General features: G+C 19.2%; 4 protein-coding genes across 4 annotated transcripts; 1 reads left to right on the top strand and 3 right to left on the bottom strand. All coding sequences in view use genetic code 6, as the record gives it.

The window, feature by feature from the left end:
- Positions 1–636: 636 nt before the first annotated feature.
- On the top strand, positions 637–3,164 carry TTHERM_00490750 (FHA domain protein; the record flags this gene model as incomplete). The annotated part of the gene is made up of 2 exons (XM_001016852.1): positions 637–1,001; positions 1,199–3,164. The coding sequence occupies 2 exons, from the start codon at positions 637–639 to the stop codon at positions 3,162–3,164; spliced, it is 2,331 nt and encodes a 776-aa protein (XP_001016852.1).
- A 714-nt stretch (positions 3,165–3,878) lies between these two features.
- Positions 3,879–5,905, bottom strand: TTHERM_00490760 (hypothetical protein; the record flags this gene model as incomplete). The annotated part of the gene is made up of 10 exons (XM_001016853.2): positions 3,879–3,978; positions 4,194–4,283; positions 4,470–4,559; positions 4,651–4,740; positions 4,815–4,904; positions 5,075–5,164; positions 5,304–5,393; positions 5,615–5,704; positions 5,760–5,809; positions 5,867–5,905. 10 exons carry the CDS (start codon positions 5,903–5,905, stop codon positions 3,879–3,881), a joined length of 819 nt encoding a protein of 272 aa, XP_001016853.2.
- A 3,245-nt stretch (positions 5,906–9,150) lies between these two features.
- Positions 9,151–11,156, bottom strand: TTHERM_00490780 (hypothetical protein; the record flags this gene model as incomplete). Its single annotated transcript, XM_001016855.2, has 6 exons — positions 9,151–9,271; positions 9,533–9,622; positions 10,435–10,522; positions 10,742–10,800; positions 10,892–10,981; positions 11,056–11,156. The coding sequence occupies 6 exons, from the start codon at positions 11,154–11,156 to the stop codon at positions 9,151–9,153; spliced, it is 549 nt and encodes a 182-aa protein (XP_001016855.2).
- Positions 11,157–12,849: 1,693 nt separating this feature from the next.
- On the bottom strand, positions 12,850–13,401 carry TTHERM_000490799 (kinase domain protein; the record flags this gene model as incomplete). The annotated part of the gene is made up of 3 exons (XM_012797809.1): positions 12,850–12,970; positions 13,103–13,192; positions 13,322–13,401. The coding sequence occupies 3 exons, from the start codon at positions 13,399–13,401 to the stop codon at positions 12,850–12,852; spliced, it is 291 nt and encodes a 96-aa protein (XP_012653263.1).
- Positions 13,402–17,175: the final 3,774 nt, after the last annotated feature.

The following is a 17,175-nucleotide window of genomic DNA, read 5'->3' on the forward strand; positions in this document are numbered from 1 at the left end:
AAATTATTTTATTATTTTAATAAAATTTGAAAAGAACTAAAAGATTAACTATCTATTAATATATTTCAACTTTTTATCCTTTTTATTAAAATTAAATAAAATTTAAATTGCAAATAAATGTCTAAATAAATATTTTAAATTAAATTATTCTAAACTATTTCTGTTTTAGCTTTAAATCTAAATATTTTGCATCTGAATATCATAAATGCCTTGCTTTATTTTAAGATATTTTGAAAGATTTTATTTGTTTTAAATAAGAAATTATAAATTTAATTTTCAATTAAATGTATAAAAATGGAAATTTACTCAATATAAAAATAATGTAGATATAAAAATGATAGATAGTTTCTAATAAATTATTAATAAATATATCATTTAATTTTCATTTTATTTATCAAAATTTGAAAAATTTTGAAGATACACAATTAATTTACTAATTAAATAAGTAAATGAAAGTGTCTTAGATAGATGAAACCAATCAATTAATAATTTTACTCATCGCTTTAATAGAAACAAAGGATTATAAATTTCTAGTTTTTTTTGCATGATTGCATATAATTTAGATGTTTAATTGATAATCTTAATTATTAGTAATAAATAATTTACAAACAAATTAAGTACTTTGTTAAAATTAGAATGAGTGACGATATAAATAATAAATTGGTTAACTATTTAATTCATAAACCAAAAGATTAAGTTATAGATAAGTTTGAAGAATATTTTAGCTTTCTCAATAATGACGAGCCTTCATGGATTTTATACGAAGGTATTTTATATCCTTCAGTAAGTGTAGCATTTTAAGGGGCAAGAGCTTAGGATTTTGAGATAAAGTAGAAAATAGCAGATGTAGATTCTCCTGATGATCTCATATTACTAGCTTCTGAAATCGAAGATCCTCCTGATTGGGAGAATAGAAGATTAAAAGTCATGGAAATTCTAATTAGAGATAAATTTCGTCGTTCTCTTGAATTGAGAGAGAGATTAAGACTAACTGAAGAAAAGTAATATTTTTTATTTACTATTTATCTGTCGATTAGTTAATAAATCATATAGACCATATATTTTAGTTTGTTTTGAGGATTTTAAAAAATAAAAATGTTAAAAAATAGGCTAATTTAAATAGACCACGAATTTGGAAAATAAAACAGAAAGATTTGTTTCATTTTATTGATAATTTGTTTGTTTTTTATTTATAAAGGTAGCTAGTTTGCAGATTTTTCGAAGAATCACCTAGTAATTTGTTTTGGGGTATAGTTGGAAGCAAAGGATAAAATTAGATAGGAAGAATTTTAGAAAAGGTTAGAGGAGATATTCATTAAAATGTTGATTTGAAAAAGTGGATGTAAACTAAATTTCCTTTGCAATAGGACAAGATTTTGTTACCAGTAATCACTTTGAATGTTTCAAAAGATGGAGAATAGATTGAAACTATAACATTAAAAGAAAGAAGTTATTATTATATGGGCTAATATAAAACAAATAGCGTTATCCTGGCTCATCCAAGTATTTCTCGTTTACACGCTTGTTTGATCTGTGAGGAAGGTAATAAAGTTAGACTTGTTGATATGGAATCTAAATCAGGTTCTTTTGTTAATGGGGAGATATTAGAGAAGCTTTTTGATAAAGAATTGCAGACAGGAGATATTTTGACTTTTGCTTTATCTACTCGCTCTTATGAGATTAATATTGATTATACTGCAGCTAAGTAAGAGTTGCAAAAAAGAAGCATTCAATTACAACAGTAAGTTAAGCAACTTTAGAAATTGAACTAACCTTCGATTACTCCTGAAGAACTTCGTAGAATTATGGGATTTGATATTGATAATACTTTATTTATCAGTGGATTACCTGATAATGCTACTGTTTTAGGTATTAGAGAAATGTTTGAGAGAATAAGTGAACCTAAAAACAAGGATGAAAATGAAAAGAAAAAATTTTAAGGAATTAAAATCAAAGTTTAAGAAGTAAAAATTCCTGTTGACAAGTGGTCAGGAAGACCAAAAGGCTTTGCTTATGTTACATTTTAGACCAGGGAAGATTTTAATAATGCACAATTGTACTCCTTTGGTTTGAAGTATGGGGAAGTAAAGCTTAAAGTTAAGGTGGCAGATAAGGATAAATCTGCTTAATTAATGAATATTTGCAAGATTAAAGATGGAAATAATAACGATGAAGACTCTAAAAAAAGATACGATGATAAAAGAGGCAGTGAAAGAAGTAGAAGAGAAAGAAGTTCTGATAGACATAGGGATAGAAGCTCTGAGAGATATAGAGATAGAGACTCAAAATATAAAAGAAGATACAGCAAATCTAGATCAAGATCAAACGATAGAAAACTTAGAGATAAGAATAGAGTTAGTAAGTTTGATAATAATAACCAAGACAAAGAACAAAAAAGAGAAAGAGAAGAGGTTAAAAATGAATAGAATTAGGATTTGGAAAAAAAGCAAAATAGTGAAGACGCTTAGAAAAAAGAAGAAAAAGAGCCATCAAGCAAAGTTAAGGAAAACAAAGATAAAAGAAAAAGAAGCGACAGTAGAGATAATAACAAAAAGTAAGACAAAAGAAGAGATAGATCTGAGTCAAAGAGCAAAAATTAAAAATCATCTTCTCGTCATGAAAAACACAAGAGAAGAAGTTAATCTCCTAAATAAAAGAGAGGTAGCTCTTAAACAAAAAATGAATCAAAAAAATCTACTAAACATTCTAGAAGCAGATCAAGAGAAAGAGAAAGAGATAGGGAAAGAGATAGAGATAGAAAAGATAACAGAAAGAGTAATAAAGATAGCAGAAAATCAACTTCAAGAGATAAAAAATAACATAGAAAGAGCTCATCTAAAGATAGAAAAAAACAAGATGAATAAAATAATAAGTCAAACAAAGCCTCAGAGTTACCAAAGAAAAGTGATAAATAAGCTGATAAAGATTCAAAGGCTAAAACTGATAAACAATTAGCAGAAAAACAAAGCGAAAACTAAGTCAGTAAAAGAGAAGAGAAAGAAACAAACCAAAAAGCTAAATAAACTAAAGAAAAAAAGAGAAAAGAAAGTGTATCTTCAAATTCATCTTCATCTTAATCTTCAAGATCTTCATCTTCTTCAAATTCATCTAATTCAAGATCATCTTCTTTTTCTTCTTCTTCATCTTCTCAAAGCAGTAGTTGAGCTTTATTCCCTATTAAAATTAAGTTTATTTTTAAAATTATCACATTTCAAATCTAATAAATATATAATAAAACAAGCAAGTACCTTTAATTTCTTGTCAAATTTAACTTTAATGTGCAAAAATAAAATAATAAAAATAATTTTTTTATTGAGAAGTATTTATTAATTATTAAATTGTGTTTAATTCTTCAATATTCAAATACTTTAGTTAATAAACTATTTTTTATTTATAAAATGCAATTTATATTATATAATTATTTAAAAATTAGAGTACCTAACAAATTATGATAGAAAAAATAAAAATTATCAAATATTTTTCCTCAAAATTAATTTATTTTATCATTTTTTTTAGTGATAAAATAAATAAATAAATAAATAAATAAATAAATAGTAATATCAAAAACTCGTAAAGCTTTACATTTTTGTAAATAATAAATTGATGTTATGAGTATTCTTGAAAACTTATTTTACATGAAAAATAGAAATATCTAATAATTTAAATAATAAGTTTCAAGAAAAAATTAGAACATAAAATTTTGGTTTTATTAACCTTGCTATTTTCTAAAAATTTTAAATTTAATAATTTTTGTATAATATAATTTTTAAAATAAAAATATCGAAAAAAATTTGTTAAAAACATAAAAAAATGCATTATTTATTAATTTTAAATATTAATAATTTTTAAAAATCCATAAAATAATTTGTCTAAATAATTCATATTGCAATTAATTTCTTAATTAATCTTTTTGCTTTTAAAATTTAGTTCATAATTTTCCATATTTTCCTTGCTGATTCGCTGGAAAGTGTATTATTCCTATTATTAATTTATATAATTTATTTCAAATGAATGAGATACACAATTTAAAATAAATAAAAACAATTTTTTAAAAATTAAAATAAAAGAACTAATTTAAAAGAATTAAAAACAGAAATTCACTAAATAATCAAATAATAGCATATATTTAATGTTATTTTTTTTTAGCTAACCTTATAAAAGAGAAAAATTTAAAAAAACAAAAATATTTATACCATAGATCAAGTTCCAAAAATCTCAGTTATTTACACTATCTTATTGCAGAACTCAAGCTTATTGCTCCTTCATCATCGATAAAATTAACTCTTTTAAAATTGTATTGATAAAAATATATTTAAAAGAAAAAAGTATAAATTAAATTATAAAAGTTAAAATTCTAAAAATAATTATTTAAAATTAGAAAAATATTAAAGTAAACAGTTATTTTATCTCGAAAATATTTTATTTATTTTTAAAAGCACACACTTTAAAATAAAAGTAAAATATTTTACGAAATATTGAGTGTTAAATCTATAAGTTTACTGAAGTTTGGTAAAGTAGAGCTTATACCCATTGCACCATTTGATCTAATAAATGTGTTCCTTTTAATATTTTTAAGATAAAATTAATAAAATCCCAAAGTTAAATAAAATATTAAAGTCTTATTAAAACAATTAAATTATTATATTTAACCCAAGAATAAGTTTCAAACTTGATATATTAGGGATGTTTAATAGACCTGAGCATAGTCCTAATAAGCCATTATCTTGAATTTAATTATTGCTTTTCATTTAGTTTTATTTAAATTTAAATATACATTTAATTTCTAAAAGATTCATGAATGTTTAATATTTTACTTGAGTTTAATTGTTAGATTCTTAAGATTAGTACATTTTGCTAAATTTTAACCTAGGCTAATGGCTCCATCTTCATAAATTTAAGTGGAACTTATTCCCATATTAAAATATTAATGATTTAGATTTATTAATAAAAGAGAGAAAATTGAATTAAAAGATAAAATAATTTTTAAATTAAAAAAATTATAAAAATTTTAATTAAAAAAAAGAAATATTATAAAATTAATTTTTTAGAAATTATTGATCAATAAATTTTTTACTAAAATTTGAGTGCCAAAGTTTCGAGATTAGCGAATTTATATAAATGAGAACTCAAGTCTTTTAAACCATCATCATAAATAGGATTTGAGCTTTAAAAAAAATTTTAGTAAATTTCTAAATTTCACAGTTTAAATGAAATGATACTTTAAAAATAGACTAAAATTTGCTTTTAAATAGCTTTGCCAATTTTATAAATAAAAAATTCAATTAAAGCAAAAAGCAATGTACCTAAAATCTAGTGCCATTTTCTAGATTTTAGCACAGTTTGTTAAATCAGAGACTAATTTTGAAGCACTTTCTGATTTCATTTAAACCAAACTTTTAATATTTTAAAAATAAATTAACAAAAAAATATGTAAAAAGAAGTATAAATATTCTAAATAACTTGTCATTAAAATATTCGTTTAACATGAAATATATTTAACATAATAAAACTAAAAAAAGGAATATTAATAACAAAGTTACTTTAGAAAAGCAAATAATTTATTATTATTTATTTATTAACTATAAGTTAAAGTTAAACAAAAAAATTATTTTACTAGTGTTCAAGTGTCAAATTTTAGAGATTAGAGCACTATGCTAAAGCAGAACCTAAGCTTGATAGACCCTCTTCATCTATTTAATTGCGGCTATTTAGTATAATTATTGGTTAAAATTAGCAAAAGCATTATAGTGAATTTATACCTAATAGAAATATTAATACTAATATGAGAGGATAAATTAGAGTTGAGAAACTTTTTATTATATAAATAATAACTCTGTACTCCTTACTTGACAAAATAATTAATTACATTTTCTAAAGATTTGAATTATTCTGTTAATTAAATCATTTTTTTCAGAAAAACTCAATTTTTATTTTTAAATAAACTCAAGTTGAAAGAAAATTAAGCTAAAATCATAATTAATAATCATTTGATTGGTTAACTATTTTAAAAAATTAATATGCTGAAATAACTTTTAGATTAAGCCACATAAAAATAGAAAGAAATTCAAAATAAAAAATTAAATTTATTAAATATAAAATAATGATATAATAGAAAAGCAAAAGTATAGCCAAACGCCTAATTAAAATTTAGTGGCTTGGGTATAAATGAGTTTAATTTGATGACATACTATTTTTCATTTAATGCATCAAAATATATCAGAAAATTAAATTATATATATATACATAATCTTTAATTAAATTATGTATATTTCTAAATGTTAATAAAATAATCGCTAATAAATGGCTATGACTATTTTTTAAAATTGCAAATTGTTATATTTAAAATATTATATTAAACTTAAAATCTCATTGCGTGTAATGAAATGGAGTATTAAATTTTGTTAAAATACTAAATTAACTTTTTAAAGAAATAAGCTAAATAATTTATTTTTATTCGAAAAAAAATGGCCTATTTTAAAGCCAGTGAATTTATCTAGTATTGAACTTAATAAGTTTAACTGCAAAATTTAAAAACTAAATATTAAATATTTTTATTTATTGAATATGAAACTAATTTATTATTTAAATTAATTTTATTATTGATTTAAGTAATATTTTAAAAAATAGAAAGAAAATGCATACAAATAAGAATAAAATAAGATACATTCATTGTTAACTTAAAAAATAAGGTAATATTTTTATTATTATTTTTTTAAATTAATAAAATTTTATGCATTAAAATATCTTATGATAAATATTTCAAAATATCATAGACATTAAAGAAAATGCAAATACAAAAGCAAATTATAAGAATGTTGAGGAGTTAAGGCAATTTATAACTACTTAAAGATTGTTTTAAATTGCTGCGTTTTTAGAACTGCATTTTGGTAAACAATTTTTGATCTATTGGGGAGAAAATTCTTGAGAATCTGTACATTTTTAAACGCAGGTTTACACTCTTTATGCTTCATTTAGACAATCTAAATTATCCTATTTGCATGGTACTTATAAATCATATTAATTTCTTTCCAAACAATTAAGAAAATTAACTGCTTCCGAGGCTGCACAAAAAGCAATTAGAGCAAGGAAAGTAAATGTGAGGAATTTCATTTTTTGTTTATATTTGTATTAATCTTGGTTTTTTATAAATATTTTGTTATATTTTTATTTATTTATTATACTCTTAGTTATTGTTTAAGCCTTTACTTTATAAAGTAGGTATTTCATAAAGTTATACTATATAAGAAAAAAGCGATAGATATATGATTAAAATTGATTGATTAATTAAAAATAGTTATTATTATTATCAAAGTCTATATAAACTAATAAACTAGAACTAATGATAGACTAAAAATAGAAAAATAGTTTGCTCTTAATTCATTTAATTATTAATATTACTAAATTTATTCATCAAAAATAATATAATAATGTTTAGCTCACCTATTTTTACATCTTTTTTTATAAATAATTCGTTTTTATAAAAAAGATAGTTTTGAAGCATATATTTATTATATTTTATCATTTTTAGATTAAATTATTAAAATTTTTAAAGATAAAGTTAATATTAATTTATGAGAATCAGTAAATTATAAATTTAACCTTTCTGTTAATAGAATAATGCCTCATATAATCTTATTTAATTATTTGTTACATTCATACATACATACATCTTTCAAAAAAATGACTTTTTCAAAGCAATAGAAAATTAATTTATTATATTAATTAAAAAATTTTTGGAAATTAAAATATATTGATAATCATATATAAAAAAATGTAATCTTCATTAAATATATCTATGATATTAGTCAGTCTATTTATATCTTTACAAACAGTATTTACTGACTACAATATTTGAATTTTATAAATTAATTAAAAAATCAAAGCGCTTTTAATTTCTGATAATTAATATTTAAAATTTTTTACCTCTCATAATTCTAGATTAAATCTTTTCAAAAAAAATTAAATAGCTTAAACTGTAATAAAAATAATATTTAAATTATTTTAAATTTTCCATTTCTTTCATTTACAAATAAAAACTCTACTTCAAAATTTTTTTAAAATATTTCAACTTATTTTAATTTTACAATATTTTATTTACATCTATCTATATTAATTCTAGAATAATTATTTTGTGAGAATTAAATGCATATTTAGAAGAATAATAAATATTTATTTTATAAATTAAAATAAAATTTAAAAGAAATTAAAAAAATTTAAATTATAAGTTAAGAAAATTAAATATGAAAATGTATGTGAGATTTTATAGTGTATTTTTAACGTGTGATAAATTCAATTAAAAAATTGATTAATTAAACTATTTAAAAAAACAATATATATTTTTTATTCTAAATTAATTGATTGATTAAAAACTAAATTAATTAATTAATTAAATATTTAAGTTGTAATATTTGTTTTGTTTTTTTATTTGATACACCTAATTATTTTTTTTTTTAAATCTATTCACGTTTAGATTTTATCATTATTATTTTATTTTTCATGTGCTTATAACTTTTAATTTTACAAAAATGATTTACTTTATTCTAAACATTTATTTTATTACCTTTGATTTTTTGTTTTTTTTTATTTTAAGCGATATTTGATTTTTTTGTTATTGTTTTGTGTTGCGATGTTTGTTATTTTTGAATAAATAATTTTTTTTATTTATTTTTTTTTGTATTGAAATGTTTGTTATTCTTGAATAAATAAATAAATAAATTATTTCTTAGAAATTGAATTGAAATATATTTTTCAAAAGATATTTATCAAAAGATATTTATCAAAAGATATTTACCAAAAGATATTTTTCAAAAGATATTTCTGTTTTTGTAATTCTTGTTGTTGTTGTTTTAGTTGAAATGTTTGTTATTTTGAAAAAGATATTCATTAAAAGATATTTTTGTAAAGATATTAATTAAAAGATATTTTTGTAAAGATATTAATTAAAAGATATTTTTGTTATGATATTTTTAAAAGGATATTTTTGTTATGATATTTTTAAAAGGATATTTTTGTTATGATATTTTTAAAAAGATATTTATTTTATGTTTTATTTATTAAAGATATTTATTTTATGTTTTATTTATTAAAGATAGCAAAATATTAAATGTCAAAAAAATAAGCAAATAAATAAAAATATCAAAAGAAAATAATTCACAATCCAAAACAAATAAACTGTTTTTACTGAAGATCAAGTGTCAAATTTGAGAGATTAATGCAAGTTGCTAAACCAGAACCTAAGCGTGATGCACCTATCACACCAATTTCATTGTTACTTTTTAAATATTGAAGAAAAAATATATCATTAAATAGTTAATTAGAAGGAAAAAATGAAGAAAAAATATGAAATAATAAGATTAATTAATTAATAATAAAAGCAAAATTTAAAAATAAAATGATAAGTTAAATTAGCAAAGAAAGAAAGAACAAAAAAAAAGCAAGCACAATAAAAAGAAAAAGAAAAAGATCTTTATTGTTTTTAATTAGTTTTTATAATTAAAAATATCACAATCCAAAACAAATAAACTGTTTTTACTCAAGCAAAAGTGTCAAATTTGAGAGATTAATGCAATTTGCTAAAGCAGATCCTAAGCCTTATGCACCAATCGCACCAATTTAATTGCGACTTTTTAAATATTTAAGAAAAAATATATCATTACATAGTTAATTAGAAGGAAAAAATAAAGAAAAAATATGAATTAATAAGATTAATCAATAATAAAAGCAAAAGTTGAAAATAAAATGATGAGCTAAATTAACAAAGCAAGAACAATTAAAAGAAAAAGAAAAAAGAGCTTATTGTTTAAAATTAGTAAAATAAATTTAATATAAATCACTTAAAAGTTTACTTGCAATACAAAAATCAAATAGAAGTACAAAATGGCTTGTAATATAATTTTATATGATGATAATCAATTAATTAATTAATTTAGTAACAACAATTATAAGAGCTTCGATCAAAAGAATTTTTAGGCTTTTTCAAACAAGATTTCTTACTCTTTAGAATATAATTTTTAAAATAAAAATATAGAAAAAAATAAGTTAAAAACATAAAAAAATGCATTATTTATTAATTTTAAATATTTATAATTTTAAAAAATCCATAAAATAATTTGTCTAAATAATTCATATTGCAATTAATTTCTTAATTAATCTTTTTGCTTTTAAAATTTAGTTCATAATTTTCCATATTTTCCTTGTTGATTCGCTGGAAAGTGTATTATTCCTATTATTAATTTATATAATTTATTTCAAATGAATGAGATACACAATTTAAAATAAATAAAAACAATTTTTTAAAAATTAAAATAAAAGAACTAATTTAAAAGAAATAAAAACAGAAATTCACTAAATAATCAAATAATAGCATATATTTAATGTTATTTTTTTTAGTTAACCTTTTAGAAGAGAAAAATTTAAAAACAAACAAATATATACCCTAGATCAAGTTCCAAAAATCTCAGTTATTTACACTATCTTATTGCAGAACTCAAGCTTATTGCTCCTTCATCATCAATATAATTAACTATTTTAAAATTGTATTGATAAAAATATATTTAAAAGAAAAAATTATAAAGTAAATTATAAATATTAAAATTCTAAAAATAATTATTTAAAATTAGAAAAATATTAAAGTAAACAGTTATTTTATCTCAAAAATATTTTATTTATCTTTAAAAGCAAACACTTTAAAATAAAAGTTAAATATTTTACGAAATATTGAGTGTTAAATCTATAAGTTTACTGAAGTTTGGTAAAGTAGAGCTTATACCCATTGCACCATTTGATCTAATAAAGGTGTTCCTTTTAATATTTTTAAGATAAAATTAATAAAATCCCAAAGTTAAATAAAATATTAAAGTCTTATTAAAACAATTAAATTATTATATTTAACCCAAGAATAAGTTTCGAACTTGATATATTAGGGATGTTTAATAGACCTGAGCATAGTCCTAATAAGCCATTATCTTGAATTTAATTATTGCTTTTCATTTAGTTTTATTTAAATTTCAATATACATTTAATTTCTAAAAGATTCATGAATGTTTAATATTTTACTTGAGTTTAATTGTTAGATTCTTAAGATTAGTACATTTTGCTAAATTTTAACCTAGGCTAATGGCTCCATATTCATAAATTTAAGTGGAACTTATTCCCATATTAAAATATTAATGATTTAGATTTATTAATAAAAGAGAGAAAATTGAATTAAAAGATAAAATAATTTTTAAATTAAAAAAATTAGAAAAATTTTAATTAAAAAAAAGAAATATTATAAAATTAATTTTTTAGAAATTATTGATCAATAAATTTTTTACTAAAATTTGAGTGCCAAAGTTTCGAGATTAGAGAATTTATATAAATGAGAACTCAAGTCTTTTAAACCATCATCATAAATAGGATTTGAGCTTTAAAAAAAATTTTAGTAAATTTCTAAATTTCACAGTTTAAATGAAATGAAACTTTAAAAATAGACTAAAATTTGCTTTTAAATAGCTTTGCCAATTTTATAAATAAAAAATTCAATTAAAGCAAAAAGCAATGTACCTAAAATCTAGTGCCATTTATTTTCTAGATTTTAGCACAGTTTGTTAAATCAGAGACTAATTTTGAAGCACTTTCTGAATTCATTTAAACCAAACTTTTAATATTTTTAAAATAAATTTACAAAAAAACATGTAAAAAGAAGAATAAATATTTTAAAATAAATAACTTGTCATTAAAATATTCGTTTAACATGAAATATATTTAACATAATAAAACTAAAAAAAGAAATATTAACAAAAAAATTACATTAGAAAAGCAAATAATTTATTATTATTTATTTATTAACTAAAAGTTAAATTTAAACAAAAAAATTATTTTACTAGTGTTCAAGTGTCAAATTTTAGAGATTAGAGCACTATGCTAAAGCAGAACCTAAGCTTGATAAACCCTTTTCATCTATTTAATTGCGGCTATTTAGTATAATTATTGGTTAAAATTAGCAAAAGCATAATAGTGAATAAAACTTTTTATTAAAAAATAAATAACTCTATACTCCTTACTTGATAAAATAATTAATTACATTTTCTAAAGTTTTGAATTATTTTGTTTATTAAATCATTTTTTTTAGAAAAACTCAAATTTTATTTGTAAATAAACACAAGTTGAAAGAAAATTATGCTAAATGTAATTATATAATCATTTGATTGGTTCGCTATTTTAAAAAATTAATATGCTGAAATAACTTTTAAATTAAGCCACATATAAATAGAAAGAAATTCAAAATAAAAAATTAAATTTATTAAATATAAAATAATGATTTAATAAAAGTAAAAGTATGACCAAATGCCCAATTAAAATATAGTGGTTTGGGTATTAATGAGTTTAAAATTAAATAAAAATATATCTGAAATTATTAGTTCTAAGCCTTTTTTTTTAATTCACTTTTATTTATGATATATTTTGGTTTAACATTTTTGAGTATTAGCAAAAATATTTAAAAAAATATGCTAAAGACAATAATAAAAAAATGCATTATTTACTATTCTCAAATATTTTTTATTTTTAAAAATCCATTAAATAATTTGTTTAAATAATTAATATAGAAATTAATCTCTTTGTTTTTAAAATTTAGTTCATAATTTTCCTTTCTGATTCGCTGGTGAGTGAATTATTCCTATTTTTAATTTATATGTTTTAATTTAAATGAATGAGATACTCAATTTAAAATAAATAAAAAATATTTTAAAAAATGAATATAAAAGAGCTAATTTAAAAAGAATTAAAAACAGAAATTTATTAAATAATGGCATGATAGGATATAATTTAATGTTATTTTTTTTAGTTAACCTTATAAAAGAGATTATTTCAATAAACAAAAAAATATATATCTATATACCATAGATAAAGCTCCAAAAATCTGAGTTAGTTACACTATCTTATAGCAGAACTGAAGCCTATTGCTCCTTCAGCACCAATAGAATTAACTCTTTTAAAATTTTTTGATAAAAAAACATTTAAAAGAGAAAGCATTTATTTTATCAAACAGTAAAAAAAAATTATTTATTTATTTAAAATTTAATTTTTTAAAGAAATTATTAATTATAAATAATATTTTTACGAAAATTCAAGTGCCAAAGTTTCAAGATTAGTGAATTTGTGTAAATGAGAACTCAAGTCTTTTAAATTATCATCATAAATTTGGTTTGAGCTTTAGATATAATTTTAGTAAATTTAATAGTTTAAATAAAATTAAACTTTAAAATAGATTAAAATTTATATTATATATATAATAGCTTTACCAATTTTGCAAATATTTTATTAAAACTAAAACATCTACCTGAAATATAGTATCATGTTCTAGATCTTAGCACTGTTTGTTAAATCAGAAACTAATTTTGAAGCACTTTCTGAACTCATTTAAACCAAACTTTTAATATTTTAAAAATAAATTAACATAAAATTATCATTAAAAGAAGAAAAATATTAAAAATATTAAAAATAAATTACTAATGATTAAAATATTTATTTAATATGAAATATATTTAACATAACAATACTAAAAGAAAATTTTTTAAAAAAACTACATCTGAAAAGCAAATAACTTATTATTCTTTATTAACTAAAATTCAAAGTTAAAAATTATTTTACTAGTGTTCAAGTGCCAAGTTTTAAAGATTAGAGCACTTTGCTATAGCAGAACCTAAGTTTGATAAACCCTCCTCATCTATTTAATTGTGATTATTTAGTATAGTTATTTGTTAAAATTAGTAAAAACATAATATTGAGTGCTTTATCTATTTATTTTTATCTAATAGAAATATCAAGACTAATATGAGAGCATAAAGAAGAGTTGAGAAACTTTTTAATATAAAAATAATAACTCTATACTTTTTACATGATAAAATAATTAATTACATTTTCTAGAGATTTAAATTATTCTGTTTATAAAATAAATTTTTTCAACAAAACTCAATTATTATTTTTAAACAAAATGAAGTTGAAAGAAAATTAAGAGTAAATAGTAATAAAATAATCATTTAATTAGTTCGCAATTATAAAAATTAATATGCTGAAATAACTTTTAAATTAAGACACATAAAAATAGAAAGAAATTTAGAATAAGAAATTAAATTTTGTTTATATAAAATAATGAGAATAATTGAAGAGCAAAAATAATACTTTTTTATTATTTGATAACTGCTATAAAATAGAAATAGTTAATTCAATGCATTCTTTTGTATTAAGAATTGAAAGTTACTTGATACTTAAATTTTATGCAACTATATTCATATCCTGCTGTATTTTTTCAAGCTCATCTTGCTACTAAAGCTCACTTTTTTTTTAAATTATTTTATTTTGTAAATTTACAGATACACAGTGTTTAATATTCTATTCATATTAGTTAGGCTTTTTCGGAAATTAACCAATCGATTTTAATTATATTTTGATGAAATACTTACTTACTATTTTTGATTTAATACATCAAAATATATCAGAAAATAAATTATATATAATAATCTTTAATTAAATTATGTATATTTCTAAATGTTAATAAAATCATCGCTAATAAATTGTGATGACTATTTTTTAAAATTGCAAAGTGTTATATTTAAAATATTATATTAAACTTAAAATATCTTTGTGTTTAATGAAATGGAGTATTAAATTTTGTGAAAATACTAAATTAACTTTTAAAGAAAAAAGATAAATAATTTATTTTTATTCAAAAAAAAAAAAGCCTATTTTAAAGCTAGTGAATTTATCTAGTATTGAACTTAATAAGTTTAACTGCAAAATTTAAAAACTAAATATTAAATATTTTTATTTATTGATTATGAAATTAATTAATTATTTAAATTAGTTTTATTATTGATTGAGTAATATTTTAAAAAATAGAAAGAAAATGCATACAAATAGGAATAAAATGAGATACATTAATTGTTAACTAAAAAAATAAGGTAATTATTATTTTAAATAAATAACATTTTATGCATTAAAATATCTTATGATAAATATTTCAAAATATCATAGACATTAAAGAAAATGCAAATACAAAAGCAAATTATAAGAATGTTGAGCTAAGGCAATTTATAATTACTTAAAGATTGTTTTAAATTGCTGCGTTTTTAGAACTGCATTTTGGTAAACAATTTTTGATCTATTTGGCAGAAAATACTTGAGAATTTGAACATTCTTAAGCACATTTTTTCACTCTTTATTATTCATTTAGACAATCTTAATCTTGCTTTTAGCATGGTACTTATTATTCTTATTTTTTTCTATCCAAACAATTAAGAAAATCAACTTCTTCCTAGTTTTGAGCTTAGACTGCACAAAAAGCAATAAGAGCAAGGAAAGTAAAAGTGAGGAATTTCATTTTTTGTTTATATTTGTTTTAATCTTGGTATTTATAAATATTTTGTTATATTTTTATTTATTTATTATACTTTTAGTTATCATTTAAGCCTTTCCTTTATAAAGTATGTATTTCATAAGTTTATACTATATAAGAAAAAGCTATAGATATATAATTAAAATTGATTCATTAATTAAAATTAGTTATTATTATTATTAAGTGTTTTTAAACTAGAACTAATGATAGACTAAAAATAGAAAAATAGTTTGCTCTTAATTCATTTAATATTACTATTAATAAATTTATACATCAAAAATAATATATTAATGTTTAGCTAACCTATTTTTACTTATTTTTTTATAAATAATTCTTTTTTATCAAAATGATAGTTTTGAAGCATATATTTATTTTAATTTTATCATTTTTAGATTAAATTATTAAAATTTTTAAAGATAAAGTCAAATATAAATTTATGAAAATCATTAAATTATAAATTTAACCTTTCTGTAAATAGAATAATGCCTCATATAATCTTATTTCATTATTTGTTTCATTCATACATACATCTTTTCAAAAAAATGACTTTTTCAAAGCAATATTAGTTCAAATTAAAATTACTTTTAAACATATAAAAAAAAAATTTAATCTTCATTAAATATATCTATAGTAATAGTAAGTCTATTTATATCTTTACAGACAGTATTTACTGACTACTATAATTTGAATTTTTTAAATAATTTAAAAATCAAAGTACTTTTAATTTCTGATAATTACTATTTTAAATTTTTTAGCTCTCAAAATACTTCTTGATTAAAAATATAAAAAATCTAATTTTATATTTTTATTCATAATATCTTAAATATATATATTAAGTTATATTTTTATTAAAAAATTTAATATTGCTAAAAATTTTTGAGCGATTAATGTCATAATTTATTTATTTAAAATTCAATTTTTTAATTTTATGTTAATTTTTTATGGAAATTATTGATTATCTATAATATTTTTACGAAAATTCGAGTGCCAAAGTTTCGAGATTAGTGAATTTGTATAAATTAGAACTCAAGTCTTTTAAACCATCATCATAAATTGAATTGGATTTGAGCTTTAAATATAATTTTAGTAAATTTAATAGTTTAAATAAAATTAAACTTTAAAATAGATTAAAATTTATATTATTTATAATATCTTTACCAATTTTGTAAATATTTTATTAAAACAGACTAAAACATTTACCTGAAATCTAGTATCATGTTCTAGATCTTAGCACAGTTTGTTAAATCAGAAACTAATTTTGAAACACTTTCTGAACTCATTTAAACCTAACTTTTAATATTTTAAAAATAAATTAACATAAAAATATCATTAACAGAAGAAAAATATTAAAAAATAAATTACTAATGATTAAAATATTTATTTAATATGAAATATATTTAACATAATAAAACTAAAATAAAATATTTTTAAAAAAAACTACATCAGAAAAGCAAATAACTTATTATTCTTTATTAACTAAAATTCAAAGTTAAAAATTATTTTACTAGTGTCCAAGTGCAAAATTTTAAAGATAAGAGCACTTTGCTATAGCAGAACCTAAGTTTGATAAACCCTCCTCATCTATTTAATTGTGATTATTTAGTATAGTTATTGGTTAAAATTAGTAAAAACATAATATTGAGTGCGTTATCTATTTATTTTTATCTAATAGAAATATCAAGACTAATATAAGACGTAAAGATGAGCTGAGAAACTTTTTAATATAAAAATAATAACTCTATACTTTTTACATGATTAAATAATTAATTACATTTTCTAGAGATTTAAATTATTCTGTT

The sequence above is a fragment of the Tetrahymena thermophila genome (assembly GCF_000189635.1).
Source record: "Tetrahymena thermophila SB210 genomic scaffold scf_8254636, whole genome shotgun sequence".
Taxonomy (NCBI): domain Eukaryota; phylum Ciliophora; class Oligohymenophorea; order Hymenostomatida; family Tetrahymenidae; genus Tetrahymena; species Tetrahymena thermophila.